The following is an 18,851-nucleotide window of genomic DNA, read 5'->3' on the forward strand; positions in this document are numbered from 1 at the left end:
AATCCCATGGACTGAGGAGCCTGGCAGGCTGCAGTAATGGGTCACACAGAGTCGGACACTCTGAAGCGACTTAGCACGCACACATCAATCAGAAGCCCACTTGGTTTGAAAGTTTTAGGAACTCCAGACTGTAGAAAACTAAGGATCCAGGCGAAAAGTTCTTGGTCAACAGAGTGAATGTCCTGGGGAACTGGAACTCTGAGGGATAACAAATTATCCGTTTTAAGAGATGGCACAGAGCACTGAGAACCAGTCTGGAGTTTCTCTGTTCTGGGGTTGAACTTTCTGACTCCTAGGCTGGTCAATTTTTACAGGCAATTTAGCAAATAGAATTTAGCTTTGAGTTACAACCAGACACTTCCCTGTGAAACTTTTAATTTCTTTATTCAAAATGTTTATCATTTCCTTTGAATAAGCTGCTCTGTGTCTGGAGTTCTCATCTGGCTCATTTTATAGAATAATCCTGTAATCGAGGGTATGCACCAAATAACTTAAGAAACCCTATGGAAAAGCGGCACTCTGCTTTCCCTCTTAGAAACCATGTATGCACAGAGCTTACTCAACCTTCTTGCATCCTGCTTCAGATGGCTATGAGTTCCTGGAGATCCTGAAGCAGGTTGCCCGGGACAACACAGACAACCCGGACCTGAGCATCGTATGGATTGACCCCGATGACTTTCCTCTGGTGAGTGGCTCAGACTGGGGCCTCATCCTTGGTCACCATCACAGTCTCACATTTGCGTTTAGCGTGAGAACTGGATGCACAGAGGAGGAGGTGAAATAGGAGGGGCCCTTGCAGAAGCCCAGTGGCTGCCTCTACGCAGTGTGAAGGTCTTAGCCCCTGGACAGCACTGCACTTAAGGCCCGGTGCCTACACTGACCTGGTAAGACTTACTGTTCTCACTCCCTGGAGGCCACAGTTCCTCTGGGGCCCACTCAAGTGTGGGTGAAATTCTGCCAACAGTTCCAGAGCTGCCTAACACCCCTTGCTATAACCTCTTTCATGTTCTGAGGGGGACCATCACTCTGAGGCAACCCGAGTTTCTAAACCTTCAGAGATGAACATTCTGCATGGAGTTAAGAACAACTTCTGGGAAGGCAGGGACCCTGTCTGTCTTGTTCATCATGCCCTCCTAGCATAATATCTAGCACCTGTTGAATGTTTAAGGCCCTTAAACTCTTGCTGGGTCAATGATCAAAGCCTTGATTATGCTTCATTTTAAACAGAATAAACAGAATTTGTAGCAATATGTGAGCCCAGTGGTAATGAATGTAGCTAATATACTCTATTATATGCCCAGAACTATGGTAAATGCTTTATAAGCATCATCTCATCTAACCCTCTCAACAACCCTACGAAGTACAGACCATTGTAATACCTATCTTACAGGATGACAACTGGAGAGGTTTAAGCTGTAAGTGGTATATATGATCTTCTAATCTAGGTCTATGTGATGCCAAAGTTTGGTCTATTAGTCAATAGACTTTAGGTTGAGCTAAATGCCGATACTCAGTACTAGCTATCATTAGGATATAAATGATAGGGACTCCCCTGGTGGTCCAGTGGTTAAGATGCCACACTTCCACTGCAGGGGACACAGTTCTATCCCTGGCAGGGGACCAAAGATCCCACATGCTTTTTGGTGAGACAAAAGATAGGAAAAAAAAAAAAAGAATATAAATGATCTCTGTCTTCTTCCAGGAATTATCATTTGTTGCATGGGTCACAATTGATCAAACTATGATTAAATATACAAAAATGAGGGGTGTCAGTGATCTCAGGGGTCCTGGAACCCAATCCTACATAGAGGATGAGTGACTCAAAGGCAGAGAATTCCATGTCACCTAAGGTCAGTGTCATAATTCTGGGCAACCATAACAAAGTCATGGCCTTATAAGATGCTATATATTATAGTTTTGTTTGTTTAGCTGTTACCTGGCTTTAGTTCTCATTTACCTGAACTATTTTGTTTTGCAAGCTCCCAGATGGTTGCTTTTCTCCTGACCTGCTCTGTGTTTGCCTTGCTCTTGCAAATGAGAAATCTTCAGACTTCTGATTTCCAAGTTCTTGACTATCCTCTAGTCCCCATCAGACCATACATTTGTTTGGGAGACTTTCTACCACTGAATCTCTCCATTTTCTTACTTCATGGCCTCTTACTCGTTGAGTCCTGCCCCAGTCAGATATTAGTCCACATGAACCCAAGTCTGTCTGAACGTAGAAGGCTTCTTATTTCTTGCATGCCCACTTACGGCACACCACTGCTTTCCCAGACATCTCAGGAGCAAAGGGGCTCAAGGTAAGGGGTTTTTAAGTGAGATATTATGGAGGGGAATGGCTCCTTCACAATACATAAATTATAAAAGAGCCACAGGGAATTTGGGGAACAACTCTGGACAAGCTCTGTAATATTCTTCCCTCCAGCTTTAGAAGCTTTTATATTATATGCTTTCATAGTTTGTGTTATGACATCTTTTTTCCATGCTTATTTAAAGTGCTGAATGCCAAGTCTTCAATTTCCTCCATGCCCACAGCTGTTTTGGAGACCTTTAACCAATGGTGGCCTCATTACTGTGATGGGATGGCAGATGGGTCCAGCCACAAAAAGTGGCTTGAACAGGGGATGATGCCTGCTGTCTAATTTTCTTTTTTGTTGCTACAGCTGGTTGCCTATTGGGAAAAGACTTTCAAGATTGACCTCTTCAAGCCACAGATTGGGGTGGTGAATGTGACAGATGTGAGTATACCTCATGAAAGCTTGCTCAGATAACTTCCACCTGCCCTGTTTCTGCCACACTGCCCAGACTGTGAGATCCTGTATAGGAGTCCAGCCCCTCATGAAATACGCAGGACCCTTGGCCTTGCTAAAGCTCAGGAGACTTGCCAACATGGACCGATCCTAGTCTGAGTCACGGGTGGGGTCAGGGCAACCAAAAATACTTTTGCTTTTCACCTTATATCCTACCATTCTCTTTTTTAACTGTTTTAATGTAAGCAGAATTTTAATCATTATTAGTGATTTTAAAAAGTGAAAAAGTGAAAGTCACTCAGTCATGTTTGACTCTTTGTGACCCCATGGACCATATATAGTCCATGGAATTCTCTAGGCCAGAATACTGGAGTGTGTAGCCTTTCCCTTCCCCAGGGGATCTTTCCAACCCAGGGATTGAATCCAGGTCTCCTACATTGTGGGCAGATTCTTTACCAGCTGAGCCACAAGGGAAGCCCAAGAATACTGGAGTGGGTAGCCTTTCCCTTCTCCAGGGGATCTTCCTGACCCAGGAATCGAACTGGGGTTTCCTGCATTGCAGGCAGATTCTTTACCAATTGAGTTATCAGGGAAGCCCAGTAATTTAAAAATTAGTTTACAAAATAATAAATGTAGAATTTCCCAGGTAACTGAACATCTACCAAGAGAGTGATAGGACATTGCTAAAAAATAAAAAAAGAAGAACATTGCTAACTGGCTATATAAACAAACAGTGGAGAGATTCCCTGGTGGTCCAGTAGTTAAGACTCTTAGCTCCCAATGGGGGGAGCATGGGTTCAATCCCTGGTTGGGGAACTAAGATCCCACATGCTGTGTGTCCAATAAATAAAATAAAACAATATTTAAAAAATTTTAAAAAACAGTGGAATATATATATAATATATAATGCAATGGAATATAGATTTCCTTTTATATTGCACAAACAGGACTACAAACAGCAAACACTACATGTACCGTTTGCTACAAAGCATTTCTGTTTAACGGGCTTTCCAGGTGGCGTAGTGGTAAAGAATCGCTTGCCTGTGCAGGACATGGGTTCGATCCCCGGGTTGGGAAGATCCCATGTGCACACATTCCTGATAAGTGTAAGTGACCTGGGGTTCACTGAGCACAGTCACTTGGAACCCCCTGGCATGGTTGACCCTTAGTGCGCTCACTCGCACACTCCTTCTGTCTCTGGATGCAGGCTGACAGTGTGTGGATGGATATTCCCGATGATGATGACCTGCCCACAGCTGAGGAGCTGGAGGACTGGATTGAGGATGTGCTTTCTGGGAAGATAAACACTGAGGATGATGACAACGATGATGAGGAGGATGAAGACGACGATGACGACGATGATAACTCTGATGAAGAGGACAATGATGACAGTGATGATGACGATGAATAGCCTCCAACTCCAGATGAGTTTCACAAAGACGAAACCATAGCCACCCACTACCATGCAGACAGCACAAGGCGGAGCACACAGCCCCGGCCCGCGTCCAGCCAGTTCCTTTCCCTTTACCGACATCTCTTTCCCCGCTTCTTTCTCATCAGATGTGCAACTTGGCAAATGCCTTTCTAAATCCAGCAGTCCTGCTCGCTTAGCAAGGACAGTGGGGAATTATTCCCATGTTGGCTGTCTTGATTGTTATGAAAAAGCTTTCGTTCGTTGTCAGATCATCAGTGGCCATGGCAGTGCCCGAATCTGGTTGTCTAGAGAGAGCAATCCCCTAACACCTCGATTCAAGTTTACTCGTTTGACTATGATAGTAGCAGAATGGACAGCTTGCTAAGTCACAAGCACAGCGTGACCTTACAACAGAGCCCAGGGAAGACACACAATCCATTTAGCCCCTGTGCTTAGAATATTAGTTAGGATCCCTCCTCAAGCCGAGAAGATCCCTTTTAGGGAAGGCTCAGTCTTGGAAATAAATTTTGTAAATCAGCTTATCTTGGTTCTATTACACTTATTATTTTAGGTGTAGGTCCGACCATTATGAACTCAGATCCAAGGCTTTGGATGGCTATTGAGAGGTTCTGAAAAACATGCTTACTGATTGTCACCATCATTTCTAGTATATTAGGCTATTGGGATGGGAGGTTGATTTGTTCTCTGAACTTCCCTGTAGATGACCTTCGTACATATACACACAGGGGTTGGGGGAGCTAGAAGGATTAAATGTTTTTAATTCTTTCTGATGTCTTTAGGTCTCTGATTGGGTCAGCTGGTGTCCTAGCTTGAGCTGGGATCCTGATATCCTTCCGTCTTGTCGCTGCTATTCAGCCTTCCCATTCAGAGTCCAAGTTGGTTTTTCCAGAGGGCGATTCCCTCTCCATTGATCAGTGCTCCCACAGGTGAACAGGACAACAGTCATTAGGATTCATAACGATGCTCTGGGGCACTGAAAAAATCCCCACGTGCCTTTCAAACTATCTAGAAGTTATATTGTGTTCTGTAGTTTTAGCATTGGGTGTGCATTCTAATGTTCTAATTTATTTTCTCAGTCTTTTAACACATGGGTAAGACACTGCAAATTCTTTGAAAATAGGATGATCCTTTTATGGAATAGCAGCTAACTAACTGTCATTAAAGTTTTATTTTGAAAGTACTGAGACTATCTTGAAAATCCTCTCTTGATTTTTTTGTTTTTCTGCTCATTCTTTCCTTTCTGGGGTCCTGTTCTTCCTCTCTATTCCTTCTTAGTTTTCCTTTCTCCTCTCTCTTCCTTTGCCTACCCTTTGAATGTCAGTCTTCCACAGTATCTCTCGGCTCTAACATTCTTCCAAGGCAGCTTATCATCCATGCCCATCAGCTAATAACTTCCAAGTCTGGGTCTCTAACCTTGACCTCTCTCCTTGGTTTCAGACTCACTCACTCAGCTGCTGCTGGACATCTTGGTTTGGAACAAGTGCTTCAGACAACATCACAAGGCCAAACTCATTACCCTCTCCCTTAAACCTGTCCTCCCCTTCATGAATCCCAGTTCAAATGATTAATATCAGCATCTGTCCAGTTGCCTGGGTGGTCTGAAGGGGAGCCCTTCCCCTCTGCACCCATGGCATGTTGTGCCTATCCCACATCCTGGCACTTATCATTTAAAGTGTAACACGTATTTGCATGTCTGTTCTTTCATTAAATCCTACGTAGGCTCCTTGAAGACAAGAGATTTATTCACCATTGTATCCCCAACGCTTAGCACTTTGCTCAGCACAACGCAGACACTCATTTATTGAACTGATGGGTGAATGATTATCAGCACTGTTGGATCACAGTGCTTCCAAGGCCTCCTTATTTTTCTCTCTGCCTCACAAAGCAAGGCAGACCCTTCTCAAGCTGGGCTATGTAGCTATCCAGAGAGACTCAAATAAGCTCTGGGAGAGGTGAATTTATACAGTGATCTTTGAAGCTAATCTTTCAAATAGCCAAGAAATGTGTTCTGTCATCAGAGTGGTTTATTTCCCACCCCAGGAAAATTCCCTGGTTCTCAGAAGCCTGACTAATAATATGCATTAAGTTTAAATCATGACATGCTGCTCCTGTTTTAGAAGCACTGGGTGTTAAGCTAGTACTATCTGTAAGTAATAGTACTGTTTTGTTATTTGTCTAAAACTTTTTCAGCTATTTATTGAATAATTGGTATGTGCTCAGAGCACTACTGGAGAAGGCAATGGCACCCCACTCCAGTACTCTTGCCTGGAAAATCCCATGGGTGGAGGAGCCTGGTAGGCTGCAGTCCATGGGGTCGCTAAGAGTCAGACACGACTGAGAGACTTCACTTTCACTTTTCACTTCCATGCATTGGAGAAGGAAATGGCAACCCACTCCAGTGTTCTTGCCTGGAGAATCCCAGGGAAGGGGGAGCCTGGTGGGCTGCCATCTATGGGGTCACACAGAGTCGGACATGACTGAAGTGACTTAGCAGCAGCAGCAGCAGAGCACTATGCTATCTGCTTTTAATGTATTACCCCATTTAATCCTTAAAAAGATCTTATATGAGTTTTGTTATTTTTCCCATTTTAGATGGGAAAACTGAATGAGGCACAGAGGCTTCAAGTAATTTTCCCAGAGTCACACAAATACTTAAAAGGAATGTAAACATAACCCCATTTTTATACTTAAAGATTTAAACTAAATTTAATTCTTTAAATTAAGCAATCAAAAGATTCCATTTCTGTTACTCAGATGGTGTCCCAAGATGGACTCAAGGGAATTTCTTTTAATCCTTTTTGTTGTTTAAGCCAAGATGTCGTTCTCCCTTTCATTCTGGAAGCAAGTAATCAATTTACAGTGCTAGTAATGTTGCCTAATTAGAACTGTGTGATCCGACCATTCTGCTAGGAAAACAAACAAACAAACAAACATCGTGTTATCAAGAATGAACATTTACATGTATTTCTTTAGAATATCATGTCTAATTGAAATGAGTTTGTCTTTTCTGTAACAAGGTTGTGTACAGTCCAGGCCCTAGTTTGTATCCCCCAGGAAGCCCATTCTATCAATGATGTGACCAGAGGTCATAATCAAATGACTTTTGACCAACACTCCTGGTTTATGTCCTCTCAAGTGCTGGCGGGTCTCGTGGCCTGTCCTCGAACTTCCTGCTCTCACCCGGTCTCCTCAAGTCTGTTCAGTGTCAGAATCATGTCTGAGTTTTAGAAAACACAGATGACTGTCACCAGCCCAGACCTACTGATATACCATCTCCAGAACCAGGGCTGGCCCTCTGCTGGGGACAGATGCAGGTCAACACTGACCGCTGCTCTTCCCACTCCCCCAGTCATCTCATCCGGCCCACAGCATCCAACACCAACTGTCTCTAGCCAGGCTTCTTCTGAGTCCCAAGCCCCTCGCTCCAGCCATCTTCCCTGGACAGCATCACCTCAGACCAACACAGTTTTGGGGCTTTAAGGGGACGCCCTTAAAAGTAGCTCTCTTGAGGCTTCCCTGGTGGTCCAGTGGCTAAGACTCTGAGCTCCCAATGCAGGGGGCCTGGGTTCTATTCCTGGTCAGAGAACCAGATCCTGTATGCCTCAACTAAACCCCAGCACAGTTAAAAAAAAAAAAAAAAGTAGCTTTCTTTTCCTGAGGTCTGAACCAACTGAGAAATTAGGTCCAAAAGTCAGCAGATTACCACCCTGATTACAGAGAAGCAGTAATTGGGACACTAGAGATTAGGGAAATGGGCTTCCCAGTTTCCTGCCTCCAAGTTCAAGTCATCCAAGGGAATCAGGTGTGCAGAGAGGACCACTGCCCTCAGGGGTCGTGGATGGAGAGGCAGGAGAAATGAACTGGATCCTTCCCCCAACACACACATTAACTTCATCCTAAGAAACATGGACAAATGGCTGCCACCTGCTAACCAGATAACTCACTCCATCTCAGTACAGGAATAAGGGCTGGGCAAAGGGCCAGCAGTGTTTGGGGAAAGTCCTTCACAGAAGCACAGGAATGGGGAAGAGGTATCGCCCTCCGACAATCTCCCAGCCAGAAATCTTTGAGCCATTACACTGTCTCCTATTCCCACATCCAACAGGAAGCAAGCCCTGTCCTCTTCTCTTCACTTGCTCTTACTGTATAATTAAGGCTTTACAGTCTCAGCTGGGTGACAGCAAGGTTCTGACTGCCCTCCCATCTCCAGTCCTGCACACTGCAATCAAAGGCTTTTTGAAAATGAAAACATGATCGTGTCACATACATGCTTAAAATTCTTCATTGTACTTTAATTGCTCAGTCATGTCTGACTCTTTGTGACCCTGTGGACTGTGGCCTGCCAGTCTCCTCCGTCCATGGGATTTCCCAGGCAAGAATACTGGAATGAATTGCCATTTCCTTCTCCAGGGAATCCTTCCAACCCAGGGATCAAACCCGTGTCTCTTGTGTGTCCTGCATTGCAGGTGGATTCTTTACCCTCTCAGTCATCAGGGAAGTGGTGTTCTATTCCCAACAAGTGTTTAAAAATTTTGTGTTTTTAAAGATTAAAAGGACAAAGAGCAAGTATTGATCAGAAAGTTGTCTGATGGCCAGTTGTGCAGTCTAGGCTGTGGGGCATGAAGTTGGGGAGGAAAAAATGAGGTAGCACCTGTAAAGTTAAAACTCCTTGAAGAGTCTCTCCTCCACAAGAGAAAAGCAAAGTCTGAGTAGAGCTGATGCTGGTGATATCTGGGCTCAGGGATGGGAAGAGCACTGGTCTCACTGGGGTGACTGCTGCTGCAAACATAGAGTACTTATCTTGGAATGATGGCATCCAAATGCCCCATTTAGATTATAACATCCAGTTGTTACTTCAGCAGAAGTCAGGTCAGTACCACTGCCAGGGAACTGAGGAATCAGGACTAGCCTTGTCTTGGGGTTAAAACCAGTTTCCTTTGTAGGACATGGAGGTCTATGCAAACTGTCTCTTGTCAACCTTACCCAGCCTCACTTCTCATGGCACCTCCCAACTGTCTACCCCTCTACTCTGGACATGAGTTAGAGCAAACTCCAGGAGATAGTGAAGGACAGGGAAGCCTGGCATGCTGCAATCCATGGGGGTCTCAAAGAGTTGGACAGGACTTAGTAACTAAACAGCTACTCTCAGAAACTGGCCAAAGCTGCTTGGCTATTTAACACCTCCAAGCCTTGGCTCATGTTCCATCTACCAGAATGCCTGTCCTTCCCCATCTGTGCCTGCCTAGCAAACTCCCATAGAGATACACTCTATGACTCTTCTCCAGTCATGTCCCAGGCAAACTGGCCGCATCCTCTGCTTAGTCCTCACAGCGCCCTGTGGCAGTCTTCTGCAGAACCTGCAACTCTCCCTGCATTAGTCTGAGAGTGATCTTAGGGAGAAGATTTAGGCTGATTCTGTTCTAACCTCAGGGTCTAAGTTCTGTGTGGTACTTAATAAATCGTGTTTGACTAAATACTCTGCTAAACCCTATACAAAGCTAATTTAACAGCTATTAGTACCATTAAGAATGTGCTACTGATTCCTGAAAGTCAGTTTCATTCCAAGTTTTTGGCAACAGTGTCATCTGCTCAGATTTGCTTAGGGTAGACAACTGCTGAAGAAATAGGAACACTATCTCCTTGGCTCAGTAAGATTTCCAATGGGGGATATTCTCTTCCCTTGGGTTAGCAAAGTCTCCCAGGAATATACTCATCATGGTGGGAAGCAAAGCAGTGTGGGGATGACAGCAGAAATCCCAGGCTCCATTCTCTGAAAATGGGATAACCACAGCCACCTAAATATCAAATGCATTTAATACATTCACAGACCCAAATGGTAGAGAGACGAATTAAAGACCTCTTTCAAGTTAACCTGGTATTGTATCAATCTGGACTCTTTAGAGCAGTGATGACTAGAATTCTTAATGTCAGCCCTAGAGCCTGACATTAAGGCTGACATAAAAATGCCAATAATTCCCCTTACAATAGTCATAAATGATTAGGTTACACCTTGTAGTCTTAGTATCGAGTGTGTGCCATGTTCCCATTCATTCATTCACTCATTGCAATATTCAGTCAATGGACCCTTAAAACTGATTACCACATGCAGATCACAGGAGGCAAAACTGAGTGGGTAAGATGGGAGAGCTGAGCAAGGAGCCAGAAAAGGAAAAATGTTTAAAGCCCCATGTCAGTTCTACAAATGCATCATCATTTTGTCTAAAACTACATGAATTCTCAGAACTGCAGAAACACATTCAGGTGTAAATACAGAGAACATAAACACGGTTTTGATTTTCCATGTCAACATTAGCCTGTATAACTAGAAGACGCTACACGACACAGATAGGGCATTACCAAGTCTCTCTGGTGCAGGGGTGCTCCCCAGACCCACACACTACTCCTGGACCTTGTCTTTGGTATTGGGAAAGCTTGCAGTGGCTGCAGCTGGTCCCATCCTGATAATCCTTTCTCCACTTCCATAATCTTATGGTTTGTCACCTAACATCCTCAAAACTCTTCCAAAATTCTGTTATCTTTATCATGGGCAATGAAAGAAAAAGAGTCTTTGGTTTATGTTTGTTACACACTTTTAATCTTTTCTTGAGTAGGTTTTGCTGGTGTAGGTGTAAATTGTGTCCATCTTGGCTGATGGCACAGAGAGACAGAGTTTATCAATAATCTATACAATGAGTATCTTCACATCAATTGCTTAGTCTGATCTTTGTCCATGCAACAGGTAAGAATTTGATTGTGTGCTATAGGTACTCAGTACTAAGGATAGCTGAGTGTAGCAGAAGGCAAGCTCCAATACTTCTTTGTCAAATAATCAAGTTTCCTTTAAGTAGACCTACTGAAAATAAGTCAATAATTTAAACTGAATTAGCAAGCCACTCACAAAAACAATCTAACATTCACCTTTCTACAAATCCAGGGTCTGACATTTTCCTCCCTCCTTACCTGACTTGAAGATCTTTTTTCACTTGCTGATTTACTCAAAAGCCTGTCTCACCTCCAAGTTTTAGAACCTAAGAATTTAATTTTCAGTACTCTATTCATTTAAAACATTCTCTTGACCATAAAATGATTGCAACCTATAGTTTTCCTTACAATGACAATTCCACTTTCCCATTCAATCTATCATTACGTTGTCTTGGTTTTCAGAGACACTTGACAGGTTATATTTAAAAGGGTATCAAAAGTGTTTCAAGAGTAAAAATGTTCCCTAAAAAAGTAGAAAACAAAATCAAGATTACCAAAGAGCAAGTAGGGTGAGGGATAAATCAGGAGTTTGAGATTAACATATATACACTACTATATACAAAACAAGGACCTACTGTGCAGCACGGGAAACTATACTCAATATTTTGTAATAACCTATAAGGGAAAAGAACCTGAAAAATATATATGTAGGTATGTATAACTGAATCATTTTGCTGTACACCTGAAACAAACACATTATAAATCAACTATATCTCAATAAATAAATAAACTTTTTAGATTGAAGTAATCACATTAAAAAAAAAGTAACAAAATGTAATTTGGGATTTCAGTTTATTTTCCAAGTTTTACAGTATAAAAAATGTAACATGTAAAATGTTTTACAGTTCATTGGAACTGGAGACCCAAAAGAGAACAAAATAACTTGGATACCAGGTACACCATGCCCCTTATAAAGACTCTAACTTTGTTACTGATGTTACAATGAGAAGAGGCTTCACAGGGTACACCTTATGAATGTATACAAATGTACTTGGGCAGATGGTTGCTGGTAGTGTAATTCATTCATTCACATATTTGAAACATCTCAATAAAGCCCACCACCCCGTTTATGCAAGAAGTCACACTCAGACTTTGTCATACCTATCTAGTGACTGTGGACTTTGCTAACCAGCCAAACTGCCCCTCCTGCTTACAAAGTGCGGTATTAACTAATAAGAGAGAACACAAAAGACCCCTGGCCACATCTCTGCACAGTTATGGCTCCATCAGATAGAGATAGATGGTTTCCTTACTGAACTCGCTGGACTGATACTGGATTCTAAATCCAGAAATGCAAAGTTCTTTCAACACAAAAGTGATTGTTAAATAAATTTTCCTTGAGTAAGACCCGGTCCCAGTCTCTCTGGTCTTCTCCCTAGCATCTTTGTTGAAGAAGTGGTCATGACAACACAAGTTAATTCACCACTCCAGTGAGCCTGTATCTACCCCTGCCCTCATCTTGGCTGGTGTCCTGTACTCCAGGCAATAGCTGTCATAAACAACTTCTTGAAAATCAAAGTTTGTTAATTATGTCATAATTTAGGAGTCCCAGAGGAGTTTGCTATTTAGCTAAAGCCTACTGTGAATCCATTATAACAATAAGGAATTATTAGCACACTTTGGATTTTTTTTTTAGAACAATAATCAATGCTAAATGAATACTCGATTATTTCTATACCTGTGGGGCACTGGCAAATGAAAAGTGTCAGCCACTTCTTTCCACCTGACCCCTGGACTGGTGATGATGTGTAACTAAGTTCCCTATAACATGAACTGAACTAGACTTGACACCCGCAGATCAGATGTCCAGGTCCTATTACTAATTCCCTGAGCAACAGTCTCTGGTCCCTAGATATGAACCTTTCCCAAGGTGAGGGCTTTTGGGGGTTTAAATACTCCTAAAGGATGACCTCCTTCAGAGTGAAAGTTCATGTCTACAAGGGAAAACTCAGATAAGAACAAGCAAATATAAAACCAGACACTGTATATTCAACTATTTTTATCCAAACATTATTTCAGTGCCAAAAGAAGTGCCAAAGACACTCAAGATAAAATCCTGGGGGTTGGTCACATTTGTCCCCAGGGCTTACGATAAGAGGCGTTTTTATCCCACCAAAGCAAGGACAGAACACTGATGTTTTCAAGCTGAGAGACATATCAATTGTAGATTCCCGGTGCCATACTGGGAGTAACATTTGATTGCACTGCTTCAGGTATCAGAAATCTGCAGTTGTGCTGGAGTGCTCTAAAACAGCTCATTGAAGAGGTTTATGTTTCAGGTGATACAAAACAAATTGGGTTATCTAAGGAGAAATGGGACAGGCCTGGTAAAAGGGACACAGAGTACTAAAATCTACTTTTAGTCAGTAGTTTTACATTTTCTACCTACCCTTTGAAAATGTCGTGCTCTTTCCTAGTAAGTATTGGATTGGTCAGAAAGTTCCTTCGGGCTTTTCTATACCCTCTTATGGCAAAGTCTGAGCAAACTTTTTAGTCAACCTAATAGCAAAGCTGAGAGGCGCATCATCTTTCCCTTCCTATCCTCCACCGAGAGCAAACAGCAGGCAAGAAGAAGGTAGTTTATGCGCAACAGAAACCTCAAGACGGTGGAAGAGACACAAACAGTGTGTTCAGACCCCTGGTCTACGTCTCTTGATTAAAACTCTTGAGGACAAATGTGGGGGAAAGTAGTGTGATGGAAGCGCTTGCTGAGAATAAGGAAGTCAGGCATGGAGGCCAGGGGCTCCAGTCCCAAACCTCCCTCGGCTGGGGCTGTAGGCAGTCCCTTCCCACCTCAACGGGGGTGGGCTGGGGGGACGCTGTTGGGGTACAAGGTTGACAAAGCACCAGGAAGAGGCCTCCTCAGGTCAGGAGGAGGCCAGGTCAGCCCCAGCACACCTCCCCAAGCCAGCAGGTGGGACTGGAAGGGTGGGAGGGGCAAAACCCAAAGTGACTGCCAGGAACAATAGCACCCAAGTTCTACAGCAAGTGTCGCACTGGCAGGGCTGGTTTTCCTAGAGGAAGGGGAATTTTCAACTTCTTTCCATCAAAAGTCCCAAGGAAATCTGCCAGTGCCACAGGGCAGCTTTCCTTGGAGCCATAGTCTGGGTACAAACCCAAAGTCAAAGAGAAGCGATTCCATCTCCAATGAACACCCCCTCCCCAGGTTCTGATTCAAGGTTAAGTGCCCTCTGGTTCTCTCTCCTTCACATCCAGAAAATGCCAAATTATATAGGTAATATCTCAAGGTACAGTGACCATGGGATTGGAGTCAAACATTAGATGGGAAATTTCATTTATTAGCTGTGAGATTTTAGGCACATTCTTCTCTCTCTGATCATCCTGGTTCTCACCTGTAAAAATCAGAGATAACCCCTGATTTAAAGGAATTCACCTTCGAGGACAGCATCTAACATAACAATAGCTGATAAACACACCCTATTACCCTTCTCTTCCTTCTTTGACCCAAATATGTTTTCTCAAAAATGTGATCCAAAATCTAACATTCCGGGCATCCACTTGATTAAAGCTCAATAAAGTAGTGTCTATGGCTCCTAATACCATTCAAAAACTGTGCTCTGGGCTTAGGAAAACAACTCATATTTCATTTACAATGGATTATGACCATAAGGTTACACAGGAGTAAATTCATGGTAGTGATTTTTTTTTTTTTTTGGTAAAACAAGATCTATAAAGTACAAACCCTACCCAGAAATAAATCACTTAACAACTGCAGGGTCTCTGCTGGACTATTTAAATATTATGGCACCATTTCTGTGCTTTTAGTCATAAACTTTTTTTAAATGAAGTTCAATTTTTAAGTTAGATCAAGAAATCTACGGTAAGGCTTCCAGGGTAGTGAAGTTGGAGCAGTTGCTTATCATGGAGCTAGACTTTTCTTTCTTTCTGTTTTCAGGTCATAGGGTCCAGAGGCAAGAAAGAGTCTAATGGACTTGCCTGGAGGGCAGCGGTGCTCTAGAAGACCTCACTGTGCTAAAGTCATTTACTCCTGGGGAGAAGCCAGTGTAACCGAGGCAAAGGAGCGAAGGAAGGGAGGGAGAAGTAACTGGCTTTAGAGTAACCTCCCAGAAGATGGGTGTTGTTAGGAAATCTCTCAAACACAGGGCCTATGTAGAAACACGGACTTTCACACACTCATCCATATAAACCCATCCACAAGTTATCTGCTGAGATACACACCAGTCTTGCTACAGATAGCACAGATGATCAGATGGCTAACATAAACATGCCGTCCATCTGTTGGTAGTTACACTCAAAGAGAAATGCTCACATATATTGCAACACACAGCCACAAACAACTATGAATCCTTACACAGCAGGGTTCCCGTAGATGAGGGTAAACCAAGGACCCGATTTTGCTGATTTCACTGAGTGACTGCAACAGGCACTCTCCAAGGGCGGGGTGGTCGTCCGTTTCTGTCAGCCTAATAGGCTCATGGCTTTCCAGGGTTACAGCCTCATCTAAATACAGGCGGCTGTAAAGCAAACCAGGAGACAAGAGAATGAGAGCACTCAGCTACCACCACCTATGGTGAGGAACGGGGCACATCTCCCACGCTGGACATACACCCACACAGCCACGATCTCCCCACTGCAAAGGAGGTCCGAGCCCTGGCAGTGAGCAGCAGCACAACACACACACGTGCCAGGGCCACCTCCTCTATCCTTTGGCCGGACAGAATTTGTCCTGTCCACAGATTTGAAAAGGAGAGAGAGGGAGATGGTGATAGTTGGACAATAAAACGGAACAAGCATTTTCTCTAGGGCTTACTTTATAAACTTCAGCAAAAGTATTACACACTTTGACTTAGCTGATGACGCAAAGGATGAATCAATCACAAAGCCTAGAAATCCCTTCCACCTCTAGGAATGCAGAGTTCAGTTCGTGGACGATTAAAAGTCGGCATTATCTTCAACAGTACCCACTTAAAAACAGAAATTAGATATCTACTGGTTGAAACATCAGGAGGGAAGAGAGCGACCTCAGACACACACTCCTCATTAAGTTTTTCTACGTACTGTTTAATGTTCACATTTTAATAACTTAGGTTCACTATAGAAAATCTATAAACATTTAAGGCAAAAAAATCCTGTCTCCCCAGTGCGGGTTTATCTAATCCTACTAGCACAGTTAACCCCTTTTAAAAAGTATAGCCGACTGGCTCCAAGAACTGAAATAGAAATGCATTGTGTTCAGCTGTGTGATACAGTTTTTCTGAAACCTTAAAATTTTTTAAATGGCATCTACATTGTTCCCACTGCACCAGTAACTCAAGCTATTAAGAGTTTGCAAGTGCAAAGGCTTGATACAAAGATCCTGCATTTTATTATGTTATTCTTTCAAAAAGGACTCAATACAAAGTCAGCATTAAAAAAATCAATACTCAATTTAAAATAAAAACAGTAATTTCAGAAAGTCTGACATTCTCCTATGCAAACACTGGGAGAGAGACAAAGGGGTGGAAAGAGAAAAAAAAATTTCCTTAATTTAAACCTTTCTTCACCCTGCTGGGAAGGCAGGCACCCAAACCATGACTCCAACTTAACCCCTTCTGGACTGGTAATTGAAGACAGGGTTGGAAGCAGTTTTATGGAACGCTGATGGATAGTGTCATTATTAACCATATGAATATACATGTATGGCACTTCTATTGCTGGGTTTCTGATGCAGCAGCCTCTGATACGTTCAGTCTGAGACAGTATAACCTTTATGTCGCCAAAGTCTCATTGTACATTCACCATCCCTTGCCCAGTCTCCCAAAATAGATTCCTGAGAAAGACATCATCATAAGGAATGTCCAGTTTGAAGGGGACCTAAAGGCAAAACTAAGAAGAAGAAAAGCACCATGGTTACATGGTAAGTGTTTTTCATAAACCAAAACCATGCAATTAAATAGGACATCTTGGCTCCACTCCATACCGACCAGTTTTTCCTCCTTTTCCGACACATCTTCCTTCTGACCTGAAGGCTGTGGATTCAAGACGGCTGTTTACTTTTTCAGATACAGGTGTGTGACAAACAGCCAAAGCCAAGTTTGGTTTAAGACAATAATAACAAACACTTCACCCCTCCTGGAATGAATACACCAGTCAGAATACGTGGGAACACCTATGAGAAGAGCATTGGACAGTGTTGTCCTTGGCTAAAGAAAGGTGACTGGTTAGCCTGACCACCAGGGAAAAGCAAGAGTGAGTATTTGGCAAAAGTCTGTTGTGGATACTGGAAGGTAGGTGGAGGAACTGAAGACTGCTGCAGGGCTCTGCCTCAGGGCGAGCCTTGAATATGGCCCAGCTGCTCCCCCAGGCCTGGGAAAGCCCCCAGAAACCAGCTGTATCTAAGAACAGACCAGGCAGGCATCGTTTGAACCCTAAGATCGTCTCCCTACTTTCCTTTCCCCGAATGCTGGATCCTGCCTATTCCCTCTCCACACTCGACTACCAACGACAAGTAATTTAGCACCAGGGCCTAAATCAGCCCCTTCCCAGGCAGTAAGGGGCAGAGGCAATGAGCACACAGTGACGGTGGTCAGAAGTCAGGGACTGGACGCTGCAGCTGTCCCCTGGCAAGGCAGCTTGCTATGGAGCTTTGTGAGGACATATCTCCTGGGAAATAGAGGCTCCGAGCCAAACGTGCCAGCCCCAGAGTCACAGTGTGGGTCTCTTCCTGGTGGGTGTGGAGCAGCTGGAGGAGGACCGGGAGGGGAGGGGCTCCCGCCACAGCCTAAAGGGAACACCCTAGCTGGCATGCTCTCCCTGAGACCTGGCTGGTGGGCACACCACCCTTTCCTACACAAACAAACAATCCATGGGGCGGACCCGAGGCTGTGCATGGAGCCCCAGGGCACACGTGAATAGCCAGGTCCCCTGTGGCTCTGGAGACTGGGCTCCTGGCCAGGCCTGCCGGCCAGGATGGAGAGAGGGCAGGTGGGCCATCACAGGGTTAAGAAAGGGCTACCTGCTCAAGCTGGTAGGCAAGCAGGTCAGAACTAGGGCAGGCAAATTCTCTCTTTGGGAAACAAAAAATCATGAAGAGCTGTAAACTGACAGTGCACGCTTGTCATTTTGATCCTTCTCTGCAGAACCTAAGGCAACAGAGAACGGAGACGAAGGCAGGCATTTCACCAACAGCCCATGGCTCCCGTGGTGCTGGACGTTTACACACACAAACACGTGTGGACAGGTCCTGTCGGGTTCCCTGAAACAGGACGAAGATGTGTGCCCTACAGGCCCAGGAGTGGGACGGCCGGAAGCCAGGGCAGGGCCGGGTGCTGGACGAGAGGCAGGGGCGAGTCGTAAGGCAGGGTTCCTGAGAACCTCCAGCTCTGCTTTGGTTTGCAGCTGTCACAGAAAACGCCAGGGAACCGCTTCTGGAGACGGCCCATCCCCAAGTCAGATGTCATCAGTCACTTTCTTCCAGGATGGCCATCTTCTGCTTCCTTCCAAATAAAGTGCAGATGGTCAAAGGACCCTGGTTTCTCATGTGCCAGCTCAGTCAGCCATGAAGAATAATAAAAACAAAGATGCCCCTCTGGTATACATATATCTCTCTCTATATATTCTTTCTTTTTTTAATAAAACCACAAATATAGAACTTTTAAACCGACGTCTCGGACTGCAAGCGAAGGACAAATTTGTGAGATTTGGGGTCTATGAACTCTTCCGAGAGCATGATGAATGGAATTTTCTTCACACTGACGACGAGGCTGAAGTCCAAGCATTTAAGGACAAAAACGAGTCCATCCCGCAGCCCGTTGGTCACAGCCTCGTCGCTGACGAGCCGCCACTGCGTGGAGAGCCAGCGCTCCCGGTCGTACTGCAGTGTGGGGCCGGCGCTGAGGTACCGTTCGAGGAAGGCCTGTAAGGACAGCAGAGATGCTGTTAGG

General features: G+C 44.1%; 2 protein-coding genes across 5 annotated transcripts in view; one reads left to right on the top strand and one right to left on the bottom strand.

Annotated features, from left to right (window-relative positions):
* The window catches only part of CASQ2 (calsequestrin 2), a 70,509-nt gene extending 65,144 nt beyond the window's left edge, over window positions 1–5,365 (top strand). The window contains exons 9-11 of the mRNA XM_061410245.1: window positions 585–685; window positions 2,664–2,738; window positions 3,958–5,365. Of these exons, the coding sequence (XP_061266229.1) occupies window positions 585–685; window positions 2,664–2,738; window positions 3,958–4,161 (380 nt within the window). The 3' untranslated portion in view covers window positions 4,162–5,365. The remainder of the gene's footprint in view (window positions 1–584; window positions 686–2,663; window positions 2,739–3,957) is intronic.
* A 6,357-nt stretch (window positions 5,366–11,722) lies between these two features.
* Window positions 11,723–18,851, bottom strand: part of VANGL1 (VANGL planar cell polarity protein 1) — a 59,632-nt gene continuing 52,503 nt past the window's right edge. For all 4 annotated transcript variants that reach the window (XM_061410233.1, XM_061410204.1, XM_061410212.1 and 1 more), the window contains one exon: window positions 11,723–18,823. In XM_061410233.1, the coding sequence (XP_061266217.1) occupies window positions 18,563–18,823 (261 nt within the window). In that variant the 3' untranslated portion in view covers window positions 11,723–18,562. The remainder of the gene's footprint in view (window positions 18,824–18,851) is intronic.

The sequence above is a fragment of the Bos javanicus genome, chromosome 3, assembly GCF_032452875.1.
Source record: "Bos javanicus breed banteng chromosome 3, ARS-OSU_banteng_1.0, whole genome shotgun sequence".
Classification (NCBI taxonomy): domain Eukaryota; kingdom Metazoa; phylum Chordata; class Mammalia; order Artiodactyla; family Bovidae; genus Bos; species Bos javanicus.